General features: G+C 42.2%; 1 protein-coding gene across 1 annotated transcript in view; it reads left to right on the top strand.

The window, feature by feature from the left end:
- The window catches only part of LOC125038370, a 346,499-nt gene that overhangs the window by 323,431 nt on the left and 568 nt on the right, over positions 1–22,500 (top strand). Inside the window, exons 10-22 of the mRNA XM_047631869.1 lie at positions 1,355–1,537; positions 16,448–16,651; positions 16,756–17,342; positions 17,512–17,661; positions 17,801–17,876; positions 18,016–18,189; positions 18,419–18,604; positions 19,018–19,143; positions 19,297–19,443; positions 19,588–19,918; positions 20,058–20,300; positions 21,293–21,567; positions 21,719–22,500. The exon at positions 21,719–22,500 is cut by the window's right edge and continues 568 nt beyond it. Coding sequence (XP_047487825.1) covers positions 1,355–1,537; positions 16,448–16,651; positions 16,756–17,342; positions 17,512–17,661; positions 17,801–17,876; positions 18,016–18,189; positions 18,419–18,604; positions 19,018–19,143; positions 19,297–19,443; positions 19,588–19,918; positions 20,058–20,300; positions 21,293–21,567; positions 21,719–21,724 — 2,688 coding nt within the window. The 3' untranslated portion in view covers positions 21,725–22,500. The remainder of the gene's footprint in view (positions 1–1,354; positions 1,538–16,447; positions 16,652–16,755; positions 17,343–17,511; positions 17,662–17,800; positions 17,877–18,015; positions 18,190–18,418; positions 18,605–19,017; positions 19,144–19,296; positions 19,444–19,587; positions 19,919–20,057; positions 20,301–21,292; positions 21,568–21,718) is intronic.

Genomic DNA, 22,500 nt, shown 5'->3' with positions numbered 1-22,500 from the left:
GAGATAACCGCTTGGTTAATCTTTACCGGAAACTGTCCCAGGTTTGAATTGCCCTTTGTAGAGTTATCACTTGTCCATTCAGATTTTCCAGTTGTATGTTTATTTATGATATTTTTACAGTAATTACTATTTTCATTTGTTTATGATTTTTACAGTAATTATTATTTTCATTTGTTTATGAATTATATACTGTTTGTGATTTTTTTTTTAAATTTATTTGGGACCATATTTCGAACTGGTCCTATGCGAAGATGCAAATGATGCTATTGATTTTAAACTTCTTTTATACACACACTTGCGTGCGTCTGGCCTTCCGTGTTAGTATGTGGATGTCTAATCGACAATATTTTTTACATACTGCACACCATGTCATCCTCTACAATGATGGTGCTTGTACGGGTAAGGTGTGTGCCCAGTCAACACCATTCCACGGCCCACTACAACTAGGCCAGCAAACACCCTAACCGCTACAACAACATCCTTAATGGTCAAGATACAGGCCACCCGTGTTCCTCTTATGTAAGACGTTTGTGTGCGTATGTCAGTACCTTGTTTACCTTTTGATTCATCGCTATGCCGTGTGTACTAAGCCGTTCATTAAGTAGTAGCTGATTATCGGCGCATGCGTGTCTTCTAACAAGCTTTTCTTAACAAGCACAAGCACTTGGAGACAGCGTATACATCGGTCACACCATGAGATGTCTGGCTTCAGTAGGAATCCAGGATGTTGCATAATAAAGAGCATGTTGTGTGTCATGATGGCCGCGGTGAGGAATCGAGATGGGCGAGGGCGGGAGGGAGAGCCTGAATACAGGGCTTGTTTAGGGATGCATCATCATTGAACTTCTTTATGAGGACCCCCCCCCCAGTCCCCCCCCAGTCCCCCCCCCCCCCCACCAGCAAGCAACACTGTGAATGGGTATGGCTTTTACCCTTCCTTCACTGTCCGGACTCCCCGCCCGCCGGCCGGACACAGGGAGTCACGTGGTACTGTTAATTTAACGGTTTTTCCGATGTTATCAAAGTGGTGTGAAATGTAATTCCGTTAGATGCAGCCTCTTAGCGTGGACATGTGGCTGATTTATCTATGTTCTGCTCAGATCACTTGACTTTTTTTCTTTCTTTCTTTTCTTTTCTTTTTTGTATTTGGGTGACTGGGATGGTCTGATGTGAAACGATGTTTGTTTGCGTTTTCTAAGCATTTTCAAAGATTGTGTCGTATTGTAGCGTGAAATAATTTTCATTTTAACGAACGTGGGTGTTATTAAAATCCTTATCATGTTTGTTTAGGTTTACTACTTTCGTGGCCGCACAAAACGCCAGCTAATACTTATTTTTCCCACTCTCCCCACAGCGGCACCTGGAGAAGGGCGGGTCCCTACTGCAGGAGGCGGCGGCGCCCTCGGCCGAGACGGAGCCTAGCGTCAGGGAGCTGGCCAGGGCGCTCCACCTCCACCTGACACAGTTCACCGAGCGCCTCCACCACACCCGCGACCGCCTCGAGGACACTGCGAGATGCTACCACCTCCTGGACAAGGTAACGTGTTGTCTTTTCAAAAGTAACAGATACACACGTAAACACCTGTGCACACACCTACACGCACGCACGTACTCACGGTTCACACACACACCACACACACACACACACACACACACACACACACACACACACACACACACACACACACACACACACACACACACACACACACACACACACACACACACACACACACACACACACACACACACACACACACACACACACACACACACACACACACACACACACGTACACGCGTGCGTGCTCACACACATTCCCTTCCATCTGTACACAGTATTTCCTGAACCTCCCGGCTAGTCCGTTTGAAATCTGAGGTACTTGAAAAAGTTGGGTCGAGCGATGTAGGTGCCATACGGGTGTCAAAGGGAGATTTACAATCAACGTGAGAGTATTACGGAAGCATTTGTTCGTGCTCATCGCAGACATTCTTGGTGACGCTGGACACACACCCGATGCTTATCATTCCTCTGGGTATTTCGAAAGAGTATAAGCGGTACATAACGTTGACAGGAGAACTTGTTCGGAATGCTGACACATTTTTTTCCAACATTGTCAGAAAATCTTGCGTTGTTGCTATGTTGAAATATGATATTTCATTTTTGGAAGGCGAGGTGGCGACTTCGTAGTTTTTCCCCCTTCCCTGTTATTGTTTGTTCAACTTTCTCCTTTACGTGCCATAAATCACAGAGAATAATGTTGAGGCGCGTGTTAGTTGTTCAGCCGACTTTCCTCGTCTCTTCCTCCCCGTGTGGATGTGTGACCAGCCTGACCCTGGCTAATCATTCTTTTCATAATTAAGTGGTTCCTCTAGGACAATGGCGCAACTGCCTTCACCACTTAGGCTTAAAATACTCCCTTTTTTAGAAAGTCTTTTCACGTTCGTGCACTCTCCATTATGACTGTAAAACCCTGTAAGGATAAGGGAGAAACCCCTCCATTAGCGTGCACCGCCTTGACCCCGCGAGCCAGACGGGAACCAAGAGACGGCCAAGAACACAAACTTCGGGGAAACAAAAGAGGCAACAAACCACCCTTTCATTAACCCATTGCCGTAACCATGGCAACGGGAGGAGACTCGGGACTTCTTTAAGGGTGCGTATGTGTGTGACGAGCGGGACCAAGTAATTATCATATCTAGTCAGTGTGGTCGGGGAAGTGAGGAGGTGAAGAGGGGTCAGTCTCGAGTCTGTCTGGGGATCTGGTGATTCTAGTGGCGCGAAAAGAAACTAATCGCATTCGTTGTGGATTCCTTTCAAATATTAGTGAGAAGAGTGATCATTGTGATTATTTTCTTATGATTTTAGTGTTGTGGCCAAGTACGTGCTGTTTAGCGAAATAACTTCAGATTGTGAAGTGTGACGAGGAATGTGTCCGTCGTGATGATATATTTTGCAGAGCGGACAGTCAGAGATTAGGTGGGCACGGATGGGTCACGTCCAAGGAGGAGTTGAGGCGAGCGGAGAGAAAATATGCCAGGGATGCGAGGAACGTTATGCTAGTGCGACCGTTAACGTATATCGGCGCCTGCTCTTGCCGCTTGTAGTTATGTGGAGTCATCTCCAAGCAACCGCATCATTGCTCGGTAACGAATATGGTAAGGTATCACCTACGTCTCTTATCTTTTTCTATCTTCCGCCTCCTTAATAAACTTGTTTTTGTCCCCTTCCTCTCCCAAGACCCGAAGGACCCAGGGGGTTAAGTCATCAAAACAAAAGGCGAAATAAATGGGGGTCAGCCGTCTGATGAATCACGTGGTGACCTTTCAGACCTCTGGCAGGGTTGCCAGCGATGCGCTCCGGGCCGGAGTCAGGGTTACCAACGATAGCTTAGAGGAATATGATCCCTCTTAGCCCTTTTTTTGCATGCATGGAAACTGTAGGCTTATCCTTGGCGCCGGCAGACTGAATTCCAGTCGCAAATGGAATATTTTTTTGCATCGCCGAAGAAGAAAAAAGAGGGAGGTGAAATGTATGGGAAAATACCTTTCGAAAAGAACCCTCCCTCCGCGATTTTCTCGACGTCCATTAGTTTAGACGGAGACGGTTGGCTAGACGCGGAAAAAAGAGGAACGAAAAAAATCTGCCATGACTCTGCCGGGTCAGGGAGGCGGGCCGGAGATGGAATTAGAGACGTTATTAATGTTCGATGATAATATCATGAATGGTTGTGAGGGAGGCATGGCTGGGAGGTGCTCTCCCCTGCCGAAAGGAACGTCATTATGACGCTGGCCAGACGCTGTCATATTCAGGGGGAGAGAGAGAGAGAGAGAGAGAGAGAGAGAGAGAGAGAGAGAGAGAGAGAGAGAGAGAGAGAGAGAGAGAGAGAAGGGGGGGGGGGGGTAGACAGCGAAGAATTGTACTGGCGTATGTGTTTACTCGTACATGTATATCTGTATATGTTTGCATTTATTTATTCCTCTACGTTGACTTAAAGGGAATTTAAACTCAGTCACTCTGTCTCATGGAATCAGTAAATCGAAAGATGCGTCTTTTATCACATTAGCATATAAGCAACATATGATCGATGGAGGGGGCGACCCCACGTGACCCCGCCCACAAACCATCAACATTACGCGCTGTTTACATTACAAAAGTTCCCTACGTGGTTCCGAGGTAAGACTTATTACTTCCCCCAGAGCTTTTGACTGTGGGAGATGGAACTTGAACAGTAGGGGCTTAGAGACGCTGATAATCGAAGCATAATGAATCACAAGTGAATCATTGTAAAAACAAATTTCTTACACGTTCAGTTAATATATGTAATGCAACACACTCTCTTAAACACTCCATATATTATCATTTAAATATTGTTTTCCCATCAATGCTCTCTTACAACAAACCAAGACAGGCACAGGATATCGCGTTCATCTCTCAGCTCCCCCTTTCTGAATAGCGGTTACCTTGTTACGTCACACCCCTCTTCCCTCGCTGTCCTTTCTCTCTCCTTCTCGTGACTCATTCATTCGCCTATCTCTCTTATCATCGCCCCTCTTCACCCTGGTGCCCCTTGCCCACTTCGATAGCAACCGTTCCGCCGCTTATCTGACCATGAAGATCTTCGGTAAGCCGTTTCGCTGCTACTTAACATGAGTTCTTCGCACGCACCTATTGGAGGTATTTGCATAATGCGCTAGTGTCGGCGTTGTGTTTACTACTACTTTTATTTTTTCATATTGGTTTAGTTTGGGGTTATAGTCTGTGTGTGTTTTTTTTTTTTTTTTAACTTCGAATGAGTTAACTCTCTTTTCTGGTCTTTCACAGCTTCTTCTATCTCTCGTTTTTTCTCACTCCTTGTGCCTTTGTTTTCTGTCACTTACATTTTGTCTATTCATAGTTACAATGTCACCACCTCGGTTGACTGCGTTTTCCACCGCTCGTTGCCCTACCAGTAAAGAAGACATAAACACGAAACTGCAGCGCCATCAGTCCAGGACACAAAGCAGTGAGCAAAAGTCAGGCCCATAAGCGCATGAACGGCGGGCCGGCGAGCGCGAGGGTGACGATGACCCTCCTGCCGTGGCATCTCCTCGCGATCCTCATATGGAGTGTAAATGGAGGGGCAACCGTCCCGAAGTGGTCCAACCATTGTCTCTCGACGTGATAGTCATCTGTAGCTCCAAAGTCTGCCCTGCCCTCGGGGGCCGTTGTGGCGGGCGAGACTTTATGGGTGACATTCTTTCCTCGGTCTTTTTCCATGTTAAGTGCGAGGGAAAAGGAGGCGGCGAGTGATTTCCGGCGAGTAAGCGCGGGTGCATGGGGAATTCAAGGGAGAGGAAAAGAATGTTGCGGAGAGATTGCCGAGTTTTTTGCATAAGCGATTAGCCAGTGAGTGCTCGAGCCTTATTACCTGGTAACCTGATACACGCCGCCTGGACGGGTCTTGCTGGCAGGTGCACTCACCTCGTGCTCGATCCTCTCTGCTTCCGTCTGGAGGCCTTCTTATTTTTAAAACTTGAAATAGGCATGGCACAGGAAATTGTAATTTATTCTTTTTACTTAAGGTGTGGGACTTGCGGGTACCAAGCTGATATGGACCGATATGCTTATCACTCCAGGTCAAGAAGTTTCAACCACAGGCAGGCAGGAACCGTAGTGTTAGGAGACACACAAGAAAATATTTAAAAAAATGAAATCCACAGTTGACCTATCTCACTCCCCTTATTATCACCCAATACCACAATTAAAAGCTGCACGTTAACATCTTTACCATTAGCCAATTACAAATATCTTCTGTCTGGCATTCCCTTCCACTACGTCCTACACCGAATTGCCTTCATAATGTAAAGTCCACAGACTTAACGGGACGTGAGTTACTGAAGAACTTCTCAAGATATATCGCGTGATGAGGATACTTATGCGTCGTAGGAGAGAGAAGGCTCATTGACCACATTCTGCTCTACTTCCAATACTTCGTAGTGATGCTGGTCGTAGTCGTAGTAGTTATTGGGATGTTTATCACGAGGAGGAAAACCTGGAAAAAAAGGGGTGTATGTACCGGAGGTTTGACATAGATTTTTTAACACTTTATAAAGGATTTGTTTTTCTATAGTGTGTGTTTTATAAACTACTGCAGTGAGTCGCCAAGTCAAATTGAGTTCAGAGTCTTTAGGCTTCATTAACCTCAACCAAACAATCCCAGAACCAGTTTTTCCGTCATTATCCTATTGGTGTAGCTACGAGACGGCTGGGGACTGGAGGGGGGGGGGGCTTGCTCGTACCCGCCCTTCTGCCTGGCTTATCGGTCCGGGAAGGGCATTTGTGGCCTCGTTAAACCCCTTCCTTTGATACCCGTGTGTCTGCCTGGCTTGCACCTGCCCATACCTGTGTCATCGGCTTTAGGGATCCAGTCTGCCTTCGCTAACAACCTTCCTCTGGGCCGTTTATGTGCTCGTTTGGTGCTATTTTTGTTTGTTTGTTAGAGGGTCGTTTTTCTTTTCTATGTTTTGAGGCGGTGTATTAATATGGGAGGCAAGTATCCTTCCTTGTTATGGGGAGGAAAGCTAGGATTTTTTTTTCCTCATTGCCATGCCCGTTTTGGGCGACGGCGGGGTGGGTTAAGGTCGTGATATTAGAGTATTGATAAAGCGATTCGGCCATATTTGTAATTGAAAGGCGGAACTACGCAACGTTAATAATCGTCTCTGTAGAATAGGGTTTTTGAAGATAAGCATACTCTACGACGGTTTCGCGAGACAGCTTGACCTAGGGAGCAAGAAAGGGCGCGAGGGTAGATCTCTCCAGTACCCATAGTCCTCATCATGGTCATTGCCGGATATTAATAGTCAGAACGCGGTAGTCGGCCAAGGGGCGCTCAGGACACGTGAAGGGAAAGTGCAGACACACACACATATACAGACCCAATCGGTTTCTCTCACTCTGGCGCTCTCACGCTCTCTCTGTCTGACTCTCTCTCTCACTCTCTCTCTCTCACTCTCTCTCTCTCACTCTCTCTCTCTCACTCTCTCTCTCTCTCTCTCTCTCTCTCTCTCTCTCTCTCTCTCTCTCTCTCTCTCTCTCTCTCTCTCTCTCTCTCTCTCTCTCTCTCTCTCTCTCTCTCTCTCTCTCTCTCTCTCTCTCTCTCTCTCTCTCTCTCTCTCTCTCTCTCTCTCTCTCTCTCTCTCTCTCTCTCTCATTATATTTCTCTTTCTCTTTCTCTTTCTCTGTCTCTCCCTCTCCTCTCTTCCTCTCCTCCTCCTCCTCTTCCTCTCCTCCTTTCCCTCTCCTCCTTTCCCTCTCTCTCTTCCTCTCTCTGTCTTTCTCTCTTCCACTCCCTCCTTATTCGACCCCCCCCCCTCCCCCCATGGTCAGTATCGCCGGCGGACAGCAGATTGACCATATGTGACTTTTACATATTCATATTCCAGCTCCGTTTGAAATGCTCTCGAAATGGAGATGTTAAGTTTCCCCGATCTTCAAAACGCAACTTGAATGCAAATGTAGATATTAATGGCACAGGCACGATAATTAGTGTTTATTGGGAGATGGTCTAGCTTTTGAAAGGAGACATGTGCCTCTTTCTTGTGTGGCTGTTAATAAGTAGGTCACGGATGCCTGATTGAGAGGCAGTCATGCTATTGAGGGGAGACACACGTCCGAATTAACAGGCTTATTAGGAAGTTTTTTACGGATGGGGTTCGTTGCGAGTATTTTTTTTTTTCTTCTAAATATTCGATGAGAGACGCCCACGGTAGAGCAACGAGAATTGGGGTGAGCGAGAGGGTGGGTGGCTGACGGTCCGGATTCATGCGGTGGAGACGCAAGTGCGAGACGGCATGTGGTCAAGTGGAAGAGGCAGGGTCACTTTCTGCCAGGCTGCACCACCCACACTTGGACCCCTCCCTCCACCTCCCTTCCAGCCCATCCTCTTCTTCCCCCTTACTCCCCCCCCCTTCCTTTTCTACCCCCTCCCCTTATGGCTCTCACTGGTTCATTCGAAGTCTCTCACTTTTTTTTTTGGTCATGACCTTGTTTTGTTTTGTTTTTTGTTTTATGTTTTTTTCTCCGTCGTTCTCTCCTTTTTTGGTTTGTCATAACCGTCAAAGTCGATAAATGTTTTGGTCATCAAGGCTAAGGAAGCGAGGAATCTTAAAGAAGTGTGTATTGATGTATGTGTATAAGTATCAACATATTTCCGATGTTTTCCATCAGTCAATGAAAGCTGGAACTTGGCCACAGCGATGTAGGAAAGTTATTTATTGTCCCGTCGACATGATGAAAGGGCAAGAAAAAACAGCCGACTGCGTTTCACTCTCACACGTGTCATTTATTGGCTCCGTCCACTTCCTGTGCGCCGGCTCGCGATCCGATCACTCTCACTCCTTATTGCTACTCTCACTCGCCGCTTCCTCCTGGACACCCTCGCCGCTTTCTTCTTAACACCCGAAAGGCAATCAGAAATAGACGTAGAGAGGTGGGTAGCTTGGCGGGAGATGTGACCGGCCGACGGAATCGATGTTGGCAGAAACGGTCTTGCGAGCTGGCTTGGATTCCGTGGCTTTCCTCCCTCCCTCCCTGGCGCTGGCTCTCTTGTCCATTACACTGTTACACGTGACCGCTACTTCCGTCGTGTAAGTTTCTCTCTTTTCTTCATAATCATCATCTCTTTTTTATGGAGGCTATTGTATGTTCATCTGTTGTATTGTATGTTCATATGCTGTTTGCTATTGCGTTGGTGATGGCTGAGAACATGTGTCTTGTGTAGTTAGTTTTTCTATAATAAAGATATTCGGAAAATTCAAAACGAAAGCCATTTTTCTGTGAATCCGAAACGAAAGCCATTTTTCTGTGAATCCGAAACGAAAGCATGTTTTCCGTTTCATTTCTTCTGTTCTTTTGGCTGCGATGACACGACCCAACGGATCGGTTTATGCGCTGGAACACGAAGAGAAAGAATACATTACAGCGAGTCGAGTCCACGTCATGTGTGTATGTGGAGCATCGTCCGCGGTGCTTTCATCTCGTAACCGCAGAAAATACCACTTACTCCAAGGAAAAAAAGGGCCAGCGCGGGAAATTAGTGGAAATTCTTGTGTAGGACAATTCGCGGGTGGACATTTTGCTAGTAAAATGTGGAAGACTTCCGTTTTCTTTGCGCGCTAATATACCACCTGGTCTTTAGATTAACAGGGTACATGCATGATACCGTTGCGGCGGAAGAACTTATACAATCAGGCGCATCTACCACCAACTCGGCTTTCCATTTTGTTCTAGAAAATGCAATAAGCGCTCGATCTGGAGAGTTCAACCGGCGCACAAACACAGGAAGCCTGCTATTCGGAGTTATTTTCCTTCTAACATCCTGTATACAGCTGTTAGTATCGTAATGGCAACGGCTTAACAAACGTTGCGAAAGGTATCCCGCTGAGCATGGTAGATAAAAACTTCCCTTTGAGTCGCGGTCGCTTCTATACGCTGTTAACACATCAGACCCTTCTGAATGTCGGCCGATAGATGTTTTACTCATGCAGGGCAGCGTTCGTTGTCAGCAGTCGGAGAGGGCATCGAAATATATTTAAGTAGATGTATGTTGCAAGGATTTAATGCAGTTACAATTGCGGTCACTAAAGTTACTGATAGGTCTAGTGATCTGGCGAGTGAGAAAGAGAAAAGGATCATGTAGACATTAAAAAAAGAAAAGAAAAAAATAAACTCGCCCCTATCACCTTTTGTTTTTTTCCAAGGCGTGTGATTAATCTTTTACACTGACACTTCTGACAGCGGAGTGCGAATACATTAAGAGTCTTACGGGTAGAGGAGGCGCCCATGGCTGTCCTTCCGCACGGCCTCCCAGGGTTACGACGGTGGCCCCGACCCACTTCCGGCGATCCTGGGGTCCGTGGCACGGGGTTCCTTCCGGTCGAAGATTATTTATTCACAACACCGGTTGAGAGAAAGGGAGAGAGAGAGACAGACAGACAGACGATTGGTCGGGGACAGACCGACAGAAGGAATGAGAGACAGAAGGAATGAGAGACTGAAACTTAGGCATTCTTACGTTTTAGGTGTGCCTTCTCGAATTGCCTTTTCTATCAGTCTTCTGTTTATTTTCCCAGCCGCACTTTCCTCCCTTCTCCCCGCCTCCCCTTTCCTCATGCGTCATTACAGCCGTTTACCCTCTCTATCCCTGTATTTGGCCACCGAGTTTTGGCTGTTCGTTTCACGCCTTCTTGCCGCCTCATCGTTTGCTCTTTCGTGTCATGTTCAGGGCAGGAAAGAGAAGGCAAGAAATTTATACGTCACGTATTGCTCCAAACACGTACCTTTCTTCTGACGCATTTTTAAGTTTTTTTTTTCTCTCTCTTTCTCTCTTATTCTCTCATTTAATCTCTCTCTTTCCCTCTTATTCTCTCATATTTAATCTCTCTCTTTCCCTCTCTTATTTAATCTCTCTCTCTCTCTCTCTCTCTCTCTCTCTCTCTCTCTCTCTCTCTCCTTTCTTCTCTCTCTCCTCTCTCTCTCTCTCTCTCTCTCTCTCTCTTTCTTTCTCTCTCTCTCTCTTCTCTTTCTCCCCTCTCTCTTTCTTCTTCTCTCTCCTCTCTCTTCCTTTCTCTCCTCTCTCTTCCTTTCTCTCCTCTCTCTCTCTTTCTCCCCTCTCTCTTTCTCTCCTCTCTCTCTCCCTCTCCCTCTCCCTCTCCCTCTCCCTCCCTCTCTCCCCCTCTCCCCCTCTCCCCCTCTCCTATTCATCCAGCTCTCCCTCTTTCTAAAATCCCGAGTTATGCCGAACTATTGCCATGCTTGTTAATACAGTCTTTAGGTGTTTTTTTTTAGAATGTACTACTGGTGAGGTTTTGTGGTATACACATGGAATACAATGCAAATACGTGTGTCCTTGTATATCTATGTTTCCGTTGATGAAAGTAAATATTTACCAGAAATAAATGTGTAGCCGTAGGTGTTCACAGCTGTGCGATTGCTCCTTACTTCTCGTTCACATTATCTGCCAGTGCCTCAGGGACCTGGCCGATCCTTCCGGGCCGCTATTTTTAGTTTTCACTTTTTTGTGTGTGTTTTATACATAAGATATTTATCATCTCCTTTTTGTTTTTTTTCGCTTTGTGCTTACAGTTTGCTTTCGAGTTGTTGTTATGTTGGTAGTAAAGTGAGTACGTGTTTAACGACCAACTGCGGCGCAACGGTAACTCGATCGTTCTGGTCCCTGCCACTGAACCCCCGTATGTTTTCATCACGCACTGTATATTTCAGAGTAAAATATTTAATGTAAAATTTTGTTATCTTATCGTGATTCTTCCTTCAGCAGCCTCTTGGCAAAATAGGCTTTTCATAAAGGCAAACATGGTTCGCCTGGCCGAGATTACACAGCCTCGTCTTCATTGTTATGCTAATGGCGGCGGGCGTTTCGAGCCGGAGCGTTATTTCAGGACTTTTAACATGCTGAACTTGGGGTCAGCCTGGGTCGTTTAAAAGCTGTACCTCTCATTTGGCCTTTATCCCCAAACGTTTAAGCGTGGGCCATATTAAGCGTTATCTCTATGTAGCTGTTTTTATGCAGGCCCAGAGTATAAATGATTTGAACGAAAGTTATAATTATTGTTTAGTATTGCAATAATGTTTAAAACAGATATGGTAATTTAAACGTGGGTCCTTACGAAAGACTATTTTGTGAAATCAAATTAATGTTCTCGCTCTCGCAGTCCGTTGTCGAGTTGTCAGTCATTATTTTTATGATTGTTTAAAATTACATGTTGTGGGAAGGGACATCGAGGCGCGTCGGCCCGGTTGGATGATGGAGGACCCACTGCCTTCCGCCTTTCATGTTCCTCCTTCCCTCTCCCTTTTAGTCAGAGGAGCGGTGCAGTTCATGATTTTTTAAAAAGGTCATGAAAGGAAAGAGGAAAGGCTCTTGTGTTTCGAGGTGGTGGTAGTACGAACGAGTAGCGACAACAAAGACGTGAGTGAGTCTGAGACGGCCCAGGATACAATGACCCCCGGGCGACCCTGACAGAGGGAAAGAGTTCAGGTTTAATTGGCCGTGTAGATATATTTGTACTGCTCGCCCTTGTGGCGCTGACGACAAACGCCAGACCCGCGTAAGATGACGGCCAGAAAGATCTGCGCGAAGGGTCACTGACCATTGCTACTCCACAGAACTGAAGCGTCGTACACTTTTAAATGAGATTTTTTTGTCATTGTCGAAGTGTTCATTTTAAGATCTGACGAGATTAGAAATACGGACTTTCCTCTTAACGGAAATCGTGATGGCTAGGTCAGCCGCCTTTCGTTTATGTGCTCATGGTCGGTTGGCTAACTCTCCGTGAAACGCTCGTCTACTTGTTCTTAAGATTATAGGTATTTTTTACTCGTTAATTACGAATGAGTAAACGTAGATTCAAAATACTTCTCGCTTATTTTTGTGTCACTCATTGTCGTTCTGCAAACTGAGGCCTCGATAAAGCTCTCTCTCTCTCTCTCTCTCTAACCCACATATGTTTATCTATCTGTTCATTTGCCTATAGCTTTATCTATCTATACTTATATACCCCTCGCGTAGTATATTCGAGAACATCGTGCCGAGATTGACACATTGTGAAGATGTAGCTCCAGAAAGGCGGGAGTCGCCTGTAATTATGCGAAGGGAGAGCGGTTCGGACGCTTCCAGACGCTACCACCATCTCTTTACTGTAATTACTGTATTTAGTTGTCTACATTTTAGGCATCACTGTCTGGAGAGGTTGTGTGTGTGTGTGTGTGTGTGTGTGCATTGTGGATGTATGCACGTGTGTCACTTGCATGTGTATGGCAGAAAAATATCACAACACCTTTCTTACCTTTCTTACATCTTACCTTTCAAATAGATATTTTGTGTAAAGTATATTACTTTTGACACTATCAGCGACAGAATCTGTTGCCAGTGCTTGTTTGCGTAGGCTTGCGTGTATGTGTTTTAGCGCGCATGAGCATGCGTGTTCAAATAAGGCTTAAGTGACATACTTGATATCTGAAACTTCCACGAACATAAGTGGACACTAGGGGTGCTTCGCGTGTAGCTTCGTTCTAAAGGTATCAAGGGGAAATTGAATAAATTATTAAGTAGGCTTAAATCCGTAAATATAAATAATCGGCTGTAATGTATCGATTCCACTTTACTTATATATCAATGACTGATTTCTTTCACTTTTACATTAACGCAAATTGCAACCACTTGTTATACAATCATCCGTCATTCTGAGCAAGAATGGTACTGGGTACCACAAGGTGCTGGTGGGACTGAACAAGAACCATGCACACACAGTGATGTATGAATGCCCGCGAGATAATTATAAACAAAGGCAGCGGGACACCGGACACTTTCCAGTAGCGCCAATAAACTTCCCGTTGTTAATCCTTTCGCAAACACGCCTCAGGATCAAAGGCCTGGCTGCGGGAAGCGATCGTGTTTTGTTTCGGACCGAGCACCGTGGTTTCTCTGCGTGGGAAACTTTTACGTAGCATATTTAGTTAATTCATCAATATTGACACCATGTGATAGAGGGGGATTTTCCACAGTGTCGTATGGCCACTGACGGTAATGTTTGTCTAATGTTTGTGAATATTACATTTGATGAGAGAAAAGTGTATATTTAACCGAGTGTGGTTTGTTGTTGATATCCATTATATATATATATATATATATATATATATGTGTGTGTGTGTGTGTGTGTGTGTGTGTGTGTGTGTGTGTCTTTGTATGAATTTGTGTATTTATACATACACATATACGTAAAGAGAGGAAGACATGATAATGTATTTATGTATATGTTTAAGTACATGTGTGTTGTGCACGGGGACAATGTTAAACAAGTCGTCTGCGAGAGGATAATCCGGCACTCACCATGTGAGATTTCATATTCTGAAAAAAAATCACATGTATATATATATATATATATATATATATATATATGCACTTTTTTCAAGTTTCTCTTCCATATTGAAGCAAGGTGTTGGGGCATAATGCAGCTTATAATATACGCAGCAATATTTCTTCCTAGGATTACTTGGTGATAACATATCACTAAAGCATGTGTGCGTGTCAGTGACTTTATCTTTCCTGTTTTCATCAGCTAGTATTTTCTTCGACTGGTTGAAGACTTGGATAAATGCATGTCTCTATAGTAGCAGAATTAGATAATATGATGAAGATGCAATGTGAGTTGTTTGGGAACATGTAAGAATTAATTTGTATGATAATGTTAACTGCAATATGCAAGCTACTTTTTTAATGCATATTTTTGTATTTTATTTCTTTACATACAAATAAACACCAGATTTTAGAACGTGCCTGTTCCTTGAAGTACGAATGACAGTAGCAGTTTATTTCGCAAAATCCCTCGCGGACAGCATTACCTCATTTGTTCGCCGTATACGCAAATGCAAAGCCAGTGTCGCAAGGGAGGTAGGAATCCCTTTTCGACAATTCGGATCGGTGAATTCGGTGACGTAAGCAAGACGTTACTCATACTGTAATTCACATTAACCTCGGGCGTTTTTTCATATTTTCGTTTCCGCTTTCGTTTTGTTGTTTTGTTGTTTTTTTGTTGTTTAGTACATAACAGGAACATATTTTACTAAGTATTTTAGTAATAAAAATATGTCCATATTAGTAATGTTTCGTGGGGGGATATCAGGATGTGCCCGACCTAATGTGCCTGACGTGTTCCTGCCGAAGAGATAGTGACAGATGAACAGGAATCTTTGTTCTCGAGTGTAACATGACAACAGAGGACCAAGTCATTATTCACGCTGGACTCCATGTCTGTTGCTGTAATTTGGCTCCAGGCACTCACTGTGACGTGCCTGATCTGTATATAGTGAGATTGTTTAGATTTTACCAGGCAAGAGAAATGTTTATATGAATTGTATTTTTATGTTTTAAATAGTTTTGTTATTGCTCGTATTGCTGTTGTTTACTATTTGGTTTTGGTCTGTTCATGTGGAACGGGCGAATTTTCGTTCACCTTAATATTAGCAAAGTGAGGCACGTAGGATAATTCCATTTCAAAATGGGTTTGTTTCAAATACGATACTACGTTTTATCTTTTAATACTTTTCTTTAGATTGACTACAAGGCTTCCACTTACTTTTATTTTGTAAAAAAAAAAAGATGATATATCTTTTGAAGGTGACCGAAGTATTTTTCTGCAATATAAACGTGACTGAACACTGTACAGGCAAACCTACAAACCTTGGATGTCTTTGTGTAGTGTAGTCAATATTTTTTTTCTCCAAAGTGTCATACGCCAGCACTGAAATAATATAAGAAATAAAAGAGAAAGCGTCAAGATTTTACATTTCAAGAAGCTAGTGTGTCTTCGTGCTGGCGGGTGTTTGTAGAAAGCATGCTAGACTTGCGTGAAATTTCATTCCATATAGATCTAGCGAGATGAATCCATTACAGGTTTCCCTCCTGATCTCACGCTGGGAGATGCTCCTAATGATGACCTAACTAGCTGAATAATCTGTTGGTGGAGGGCACGCTCTCGCCGAACCACGCAGAGGCCATCGCTGACGCCCCGGAGTGTTGGCTTGGCTCCTCGAATATGTTGTTAGATTTTGAACAACTTTGAACAAGGGCGCTTAATATGTCGGCTTTAGTTGCTAGCAACAGAATAGGTGGGCCACGGGAGGAATTTGTGCAGGAGAAATACCTCTTTTTGATGCCTTCCTCTGCACCTAATCAATGAATAAAAAATATATATTTTAGTATTAGGGAATTTAAAATTTAAATGAGAATGGTCCTTCAATCTGGCACAAAGACCATCGGCCCCAAGGCAACACGTCTTGCTCGGCACACAGCCCTGCCTCTCGCAAAGCCAAATGAAGCTCCGTGGGATGCCCATTGTAACGCGGAAGACGTGATCCCGTGGCCTGGGTTAGATGGGCGACACCCCAGGTAGAAGGGTTGCGGTTCCCTCGTCCGCTGTTCCCCTTTGCTAATTTAGCTTTCTTGGTACTCACGTCAGATGCCATTTGGTAGGCCTGAGTTAACGTGTCATTTATCTGGGGAAGAAGAAAGCAGAGGGACGAAGTAAGAGAAGAGTCGAAACCAAATTTCGACTTGCGTGATAAGTTATAATACGAGGGTATTATGGACGTATTATATATATATATATATATATATATATATATGTGTGTATATATATACATATATATATATAAAACACACACACACACACACACACACACACACACACACACACACACACACACACACACACACACACACACACACACACACACACATTTTTTTGTACTGCAGTATTTTTTCTAGGAATTTTCTTCATAAAAAAACATTTTATTTACGTTTATGATCATCCTATAGGACATATTTTAGTCATTTTTAATATATATCGGGCCAAACCTTTTCTCACCAGTTTATTTTTCTTTGCAGTCTTATGAATGGGCCCTGGAAGCCATGAAGGTTGTAGGGCGAGTGAAGGGCGAAGGCCTGGCGTCCCCCGAGCAAGTGGGGTCGGCCGCTCGTGCCCTGACAGCCTACCTGGAGGAGCACCCGCCTATTGCTGATGACACCTTCACGGCCATGAACACGCTAGCAACAAGACTCAACAATCATACCCTTCTGCAACAATGCAAGGTTAGTTGGTGAATATATTTGTGGTCGATGAATTAACATAGCTTTGTTCAACTATACTGTAGCATAAATTACATATTTTAATTTCGAATCAATTTATCTTGCAGATGGCACAGATGCGATGTCAAGAAACTTCGGAACTTCTACGTAATCGTCAAGCAATTCTTCAGAAAGCAAAACGGCAAATGGAATTCGACTGTCAGAGCTTTGTTGACCTCGGTGAAATATTAGGAGGAGGTGAAGACATGTCTCCCTTGGCTTGGCTGGCCTCCTCGCCCCTCAATGCATCGGGTCGCAGAAGATCAGTCTCGTCCGTTGGCTCGCGGCCAAGAGAATCATTATCACGATGTCCATCGCTTGACACAGATGATGACTCCGTGTTCTTGGATCCCCCGCCGCCCCCACCGCCTGCCAAAACGCCCCTAGAAGCCCGCACAAGCTTGGGTGGCATCAAAGAAGTCCGGGAAAGTGCCGAGGACCTTCAGCAGAGCTCTGCACTCCCTACATCCACATCACAAAAATTAACTACTTCTACATCTGGAGTAACAACTTCTTCATCGGGTTCTAGTGGTACAAGTGGCAGCAGTTCCTGTTCGTCCAGTGAGAGTTCAGGACCCGTCAGCATAAACAAGAAGTTCATGAAAAGAGCCAACACGTGGCAGTTCGGTCTTGTTCCTAAAGATGAAAACACAAGGTAAGGTTACTTATGGTCTGGTTATCATTATCAGTTCCTTATAAAAATTCTAGTACCCATCTTTCAAATTTGTCTCAACATTTTTTAAAGTAATTATATATTTGTTTAATGCTGAATATATTATTTTTATTTATATATTGTATACTGATAAAAATCTTTTTTCTTGCAGCCTTGATGATGGAGGACTTCTATCCCCATCAAGTCACAAGACTTTACCTCCGTCTTCATCTGTAAATTCCCACTTGCTAATTCGTGGTTCACAGTTAAACCTTTCAATCAACACTGAAGATCTGACACAAGCAGAAGTGAAGAAAAACAAGTTAGTATATTACTTTTTTTCTTCAATGTGTATTCTGTATGTTCAATTGTATATTTCTTTTCATGTTTTGTTCAAGAAAGACAGATAATAACATGTAATCCTGTGCATGTGTATGTAATATTATCATTCCCTTTTGCAGAACCCTATTGCTGATTATGAGGGAACTTATCCAGACTGAGAGAGATTATGTTAATGCACTTGAGTACATAATAGAGGTAAGTCACCTTATAAATATGTCTTCTATAAATGAGTATTATGATGTTAAATAATTCATATAGGTTCAAAAGAAGTTTACAAACATTTCATGAAAGTCATTGTAACATAAAAGCTGATGAATGTGTGGCTTGCTTTCAGAATTATATCCCAGAACTGATGAGAGAAGACATTCCCCAAGCTCTTAGGGGACAACGCAATGTCATATTTGGGAATATAGAGAAGATCTACGAGTTCCATTCTGGATATTTCCTCCGTGCTCTAGAGGCTTGTGAGATGCGGCCTTTTTCAGTTGGCTCCATATTCTTGAGATATGTAAGTAGTTTGTGAGGTTGTATATTTTTGGATAGATAAAGGATTAAAGAACTTTAGAATGTTTTAAACATTTTTGTTCATTTTCAATTGATCAGAGATTTTATGATTGATTTTTATTGCACAATGTTACCAAAAATAAATGTACTCTTTCAGAATTATATAGATTTTATGGTTTCTTATTCATTTAATTTTTTGGTGAAATCTCTAAACTCTATTATTATTATTTCAGGAGAGTCAGTTCTATCTCTATGCCCTGTACAACAAAAACAAACCCAAGTCAGATGCCCTGATGTCAGAGTACGGTTCATCATTCTTCCGAGCAATGCAGCTTGAGTTGAAAGATCGGATGGATCTTGCATCGTATCTTCTGAAGCCTGTCCAGAGAATGGGCAAATATGCTTTGATCCTTAAGCAGGTTAGTGAGAGACTTTGAAAATAAATGGGAATTTAGAGAATTTTCTGTATAGTGCATGTAATTCGATTTAGATTCATTACAGGTAATATGACACTGGAGAGAATAGAAAATAAATGGAAATTTAGAGAATTTTCTGAATAGTGCATGTAATTCTATTTAGATTCATTGCAGGTAATATGACACTGGAGATAATAGAAATCTCTGTTTGTAATATGTATAAACTATTCTACTAAATTAATATTTGCACTTTATTATTATCTATGATAAGAACAAAAAGTGACTACTGGAGAAAATTGAATTTATCAGTTGATCTTTGTCCAAATGCAGTTTCAGCTATTTTATGCATCTACATACATAGTACCTTATTTCTCATGTAACTGTTACACTGGTCTGACTTTTGCATTTTCTTACAGCTGCTGAAAGAGTGTGCTCGAGGTGATGAGCATTATGAAGACCTCCAATCTGCACAGGAAATGGTTCAATTCCAGTTGCGTCACGGCAATGACCTTCTTGCAATGGATTCCCTAAGAGACTGTGATGTATGTATTATGTACATTTTTATTTACCTTTATGCAGACTTTGCACAGATAATTTTCATGTATGATATGCAATTCATTTCAAAACTTTTTTTCAGATATGCAGAACTTTTAAATCAGTTTAAAAACTTAATCAAACTTGTTTCTTTCATGCAGGTGAACCTTAAGGAACAGGGTAGACTTTTAAGACAGGGTGAATTCATGGTATGGGAAGGAAGCAGAGCAAAGAAATCAATCAGGCATGTCTTCTTATTTGAAGATTTGATACTCTTCAGCAAAGCTAGAAGGGACCCAGAAAAGAAGGTAAGATTCTATTGTATCTGAAACAATTCCTAAGCTGATCTTAATTAAGGTAGCATCCGTAATGCAAAAGTTTGATGATGATGATATTTGTTAGAGATAAATTTGCAGAGATTCATCAGGTCTAAACAATTTTTCTTATTTCAGACACTTGACATTTTCCAATACAAGTACAGTATGAAAATGACTGACATTGGCCTAACAGAGCAAGTTGGAGACAGCACAACAAAGTTTGAGATTTGGTTCCGAAAAAGGAAACCATCTGATACTTATCTCCTGCAAGCACACAATGCTGAGATGAAGGAAGCTTGGACTGAAGAAATTTCAAAGCTGCTATGGCGGCAAGCTCTGCGAAATAGAACCATGAGGCTCCATGAAATGTCATCCATGGGAATAGGAAACAAGCCTTGTTTGGATATCCGCCCCAGTGAAGACCAAATCAGTGACAGGTCAATTAGTATCAACCAGCTAAACAAAGGTATGTTAGGGATTTTAGTGATCAGTTTTATTCATCTGATAAAACTCCTTTATTTATATGCTCCATAGCAAGTCTCACCAGCATGTGATTATCCAAAATTCCATGGAGAAAATCACTAATATACTTGTCTTTATTGCAGCACCTCGTCTTCGCTCTGGGTCCATATCAACAATTGGTGAATTGAATGGAGTTGGAAAGAGACCTCATTCAATAATTTCTGTAAGCTCTTCCTCTGCCTCATCATCTGCTTCTTCTGCTTCTTCTACTCACTCATCTACAGTCTGTCCCACACATGTTGGTACCCTTAACTTGGGGTTTGAACCTGGAGATTCACCAAGAGCCTTGCATCGCTCTGTGACACGGACAAGTCAGTGCTCTGCAGGTATGTATATTTTGGTGCTTTTTCATTGCACTCCTAAAATTCACACTGATTATGCCCAGAACTAGTTTGTAAAATTACAGACATTTACCAAGGGATGAGGATTCTTTCAATCAAAAAGTAATGGAGTGAAACTTTAATTTGAAAAGCAATCTGATACCATAAGATATGCTGACAATATATTGTTGTAAAGATTATACATATTGGGTTTTAACGAAGAGAAGAGATTTAGTTACACATCTTTGTGATTGGATAGGTATAGATTGTCAGGTAGGAGTAATGTTAGGTTAGAGATAAAATGATTTCCTTCTTGAGAATGAAAATAGATTTTTCTAATTAATTTGAGAGCAGGAGTGACTAAGAATAATTTTCTAAATGTATATATGAAGAGATGAGATTGAGAATTGCTGTAAAGTATAATATTCTATACATTTCATGGAAATATAGGGATTTAGGAAGAAAGCCTTGCATATAAGAATTTAAAGAGAGTATTCAACTTGTTCTTAGAAGTAAGGAAGCTGCCCCATCTTAACAGAGGAGAATTATAAAATAGTAAAAGAACATAAGTATCAATAAGGATGAAACAAGAAATGAAGAAGTAGACAACCGAAAACTAAAATGGAGACAGAAGGGCAGGTATGTTAGAAAAACATGCTATCAGAGGTAAATTTAATTATTTAGAGCATGATGCATAGTGCTTTATTCTTTAGGAAGGAAAGGGACTTAGGCATAGCTTTTGATGCTAGTTATGTTTAAGACTCTAGGAGAAAAGTGTTGAGGAGGGGTTAGAAGTAGTGTGAGTTCAGTTGGTGAGTAGGCTCTTGGGCAGTCAGGTGTAGGAAAAGAACGAAAAAAATGTAGAAGTTTGTAGATTTTTATATCATCGTTATTTGTTATTTGATAAGATTTAATAAGTCAGTGATATGAAGAAAAAATTTCATGTAAAACTACATTTTCATTTGGTAGAGGTAATAATTATCAATTCATATTCACAGAGAGTGGGATCCTTGCTGATATGTACTCAGGAGGAGATGAAGACACGCAGTCACATCGGCGTGTGGAAAGGTCAAATTCAACAGTGACTACTATATCTGTTGATTCTGCCCTCTCTCCGGTCCCTTCTACATCACCTGTCTCACCAGCTGCACCCATATTACCTTCCCTCACAACTGTCCTTCCTTTCACTGGAACTTCTGATGTGATTTATGAAGTACCCCCAACACCATCAACTTCAAAAGACTCTACAGCTAAGACGCTTCTCACAACAGAGGTATGATATATTAAGATTAACTCTGATTTAATAATGAAATTCAGTAACTATAATTGATTGTTTGTAAGTGTGTGCAAAGTGATATAAAGGTTGGGTATACAGACAGATAGCACTCTAAAGCCTAATGTATATTTGTTTACTTTTATTTCAGGTTTAGTGAGAAGCTTTCCTGGTCTGTGCAGATCATGCTGAAGGAGCCATTAGGATTATTCTGTATTTATTGATAGCTCATATGTACAAAGACTATAGCTGTTATTATATTAATGATATCATTATGTAAATAGCTTGGCAATAAAACTATGATAAATATATTTAGTCACCATTTTGTCTTAGCAAAACCCACCAGTGCTTTGATTATGCTAAGTCTGCTTTTGTATGTAGAGTAGTGATGCCAAATAACCTTATTCCTACATAATCATATCTGGATCACTTGATTTAGACTGTTATGTGTACACAAGTCATTTATTCCTGCTTATGATGCTCCTAGAAAGTGCCTGTGACTAACAAACTCAAGCACATTGAACTAATGTAAGTCTTCTTGATTTGAAGTCTAGCAGCTCTGTCTTCCATGTAGCACCATGTAGTGTGATGTAGTAATGAGTTTTGGACATTTCTTGTGGAAAAGCTTATTAGTTATTTGAGACATCACAATTCATCACGTGAATTGCTGTTGTCGGACAGTAGTGTTTAATGGTGCTACTCTGCCGACTTACATGATTTATTTTCTTTAACCTTTATTTTGTTTTCTTTTTATTACTGTATATAGTAGTCAAAAGAGCATTATCCTAAACCAGGATGTATCTAACTGTCTAAATACAAGTGATGTTTAAGGCATTTTCTTTTGAATACTATCAAGAAATTTATGCTTATTCTGTTAGTGTCCTGTATTTATCAGGATAATCTTCTCTACAATTTTGCTCTTACTTTCCATTG

This window comes from Penaeus chinensis, chromosome 24, assembly GCF_019202785.1.
Source record: "Penaeus chinensis breed Huanghai No. 1 chromosome 24, ASM1920278v2, whole genome shotgun sequence".
NCBI lineage: Eukaryota > Metazoa > Arthropoda > Malacostraca > Decapoda > Penaeidae > Penaeus > Penaeus chinensis.
The sequence above is the reverse complement of the archived record's forward strand: the minus strand, read 5'-3'. Positions and strand labels throughout refer to the sequence as shown.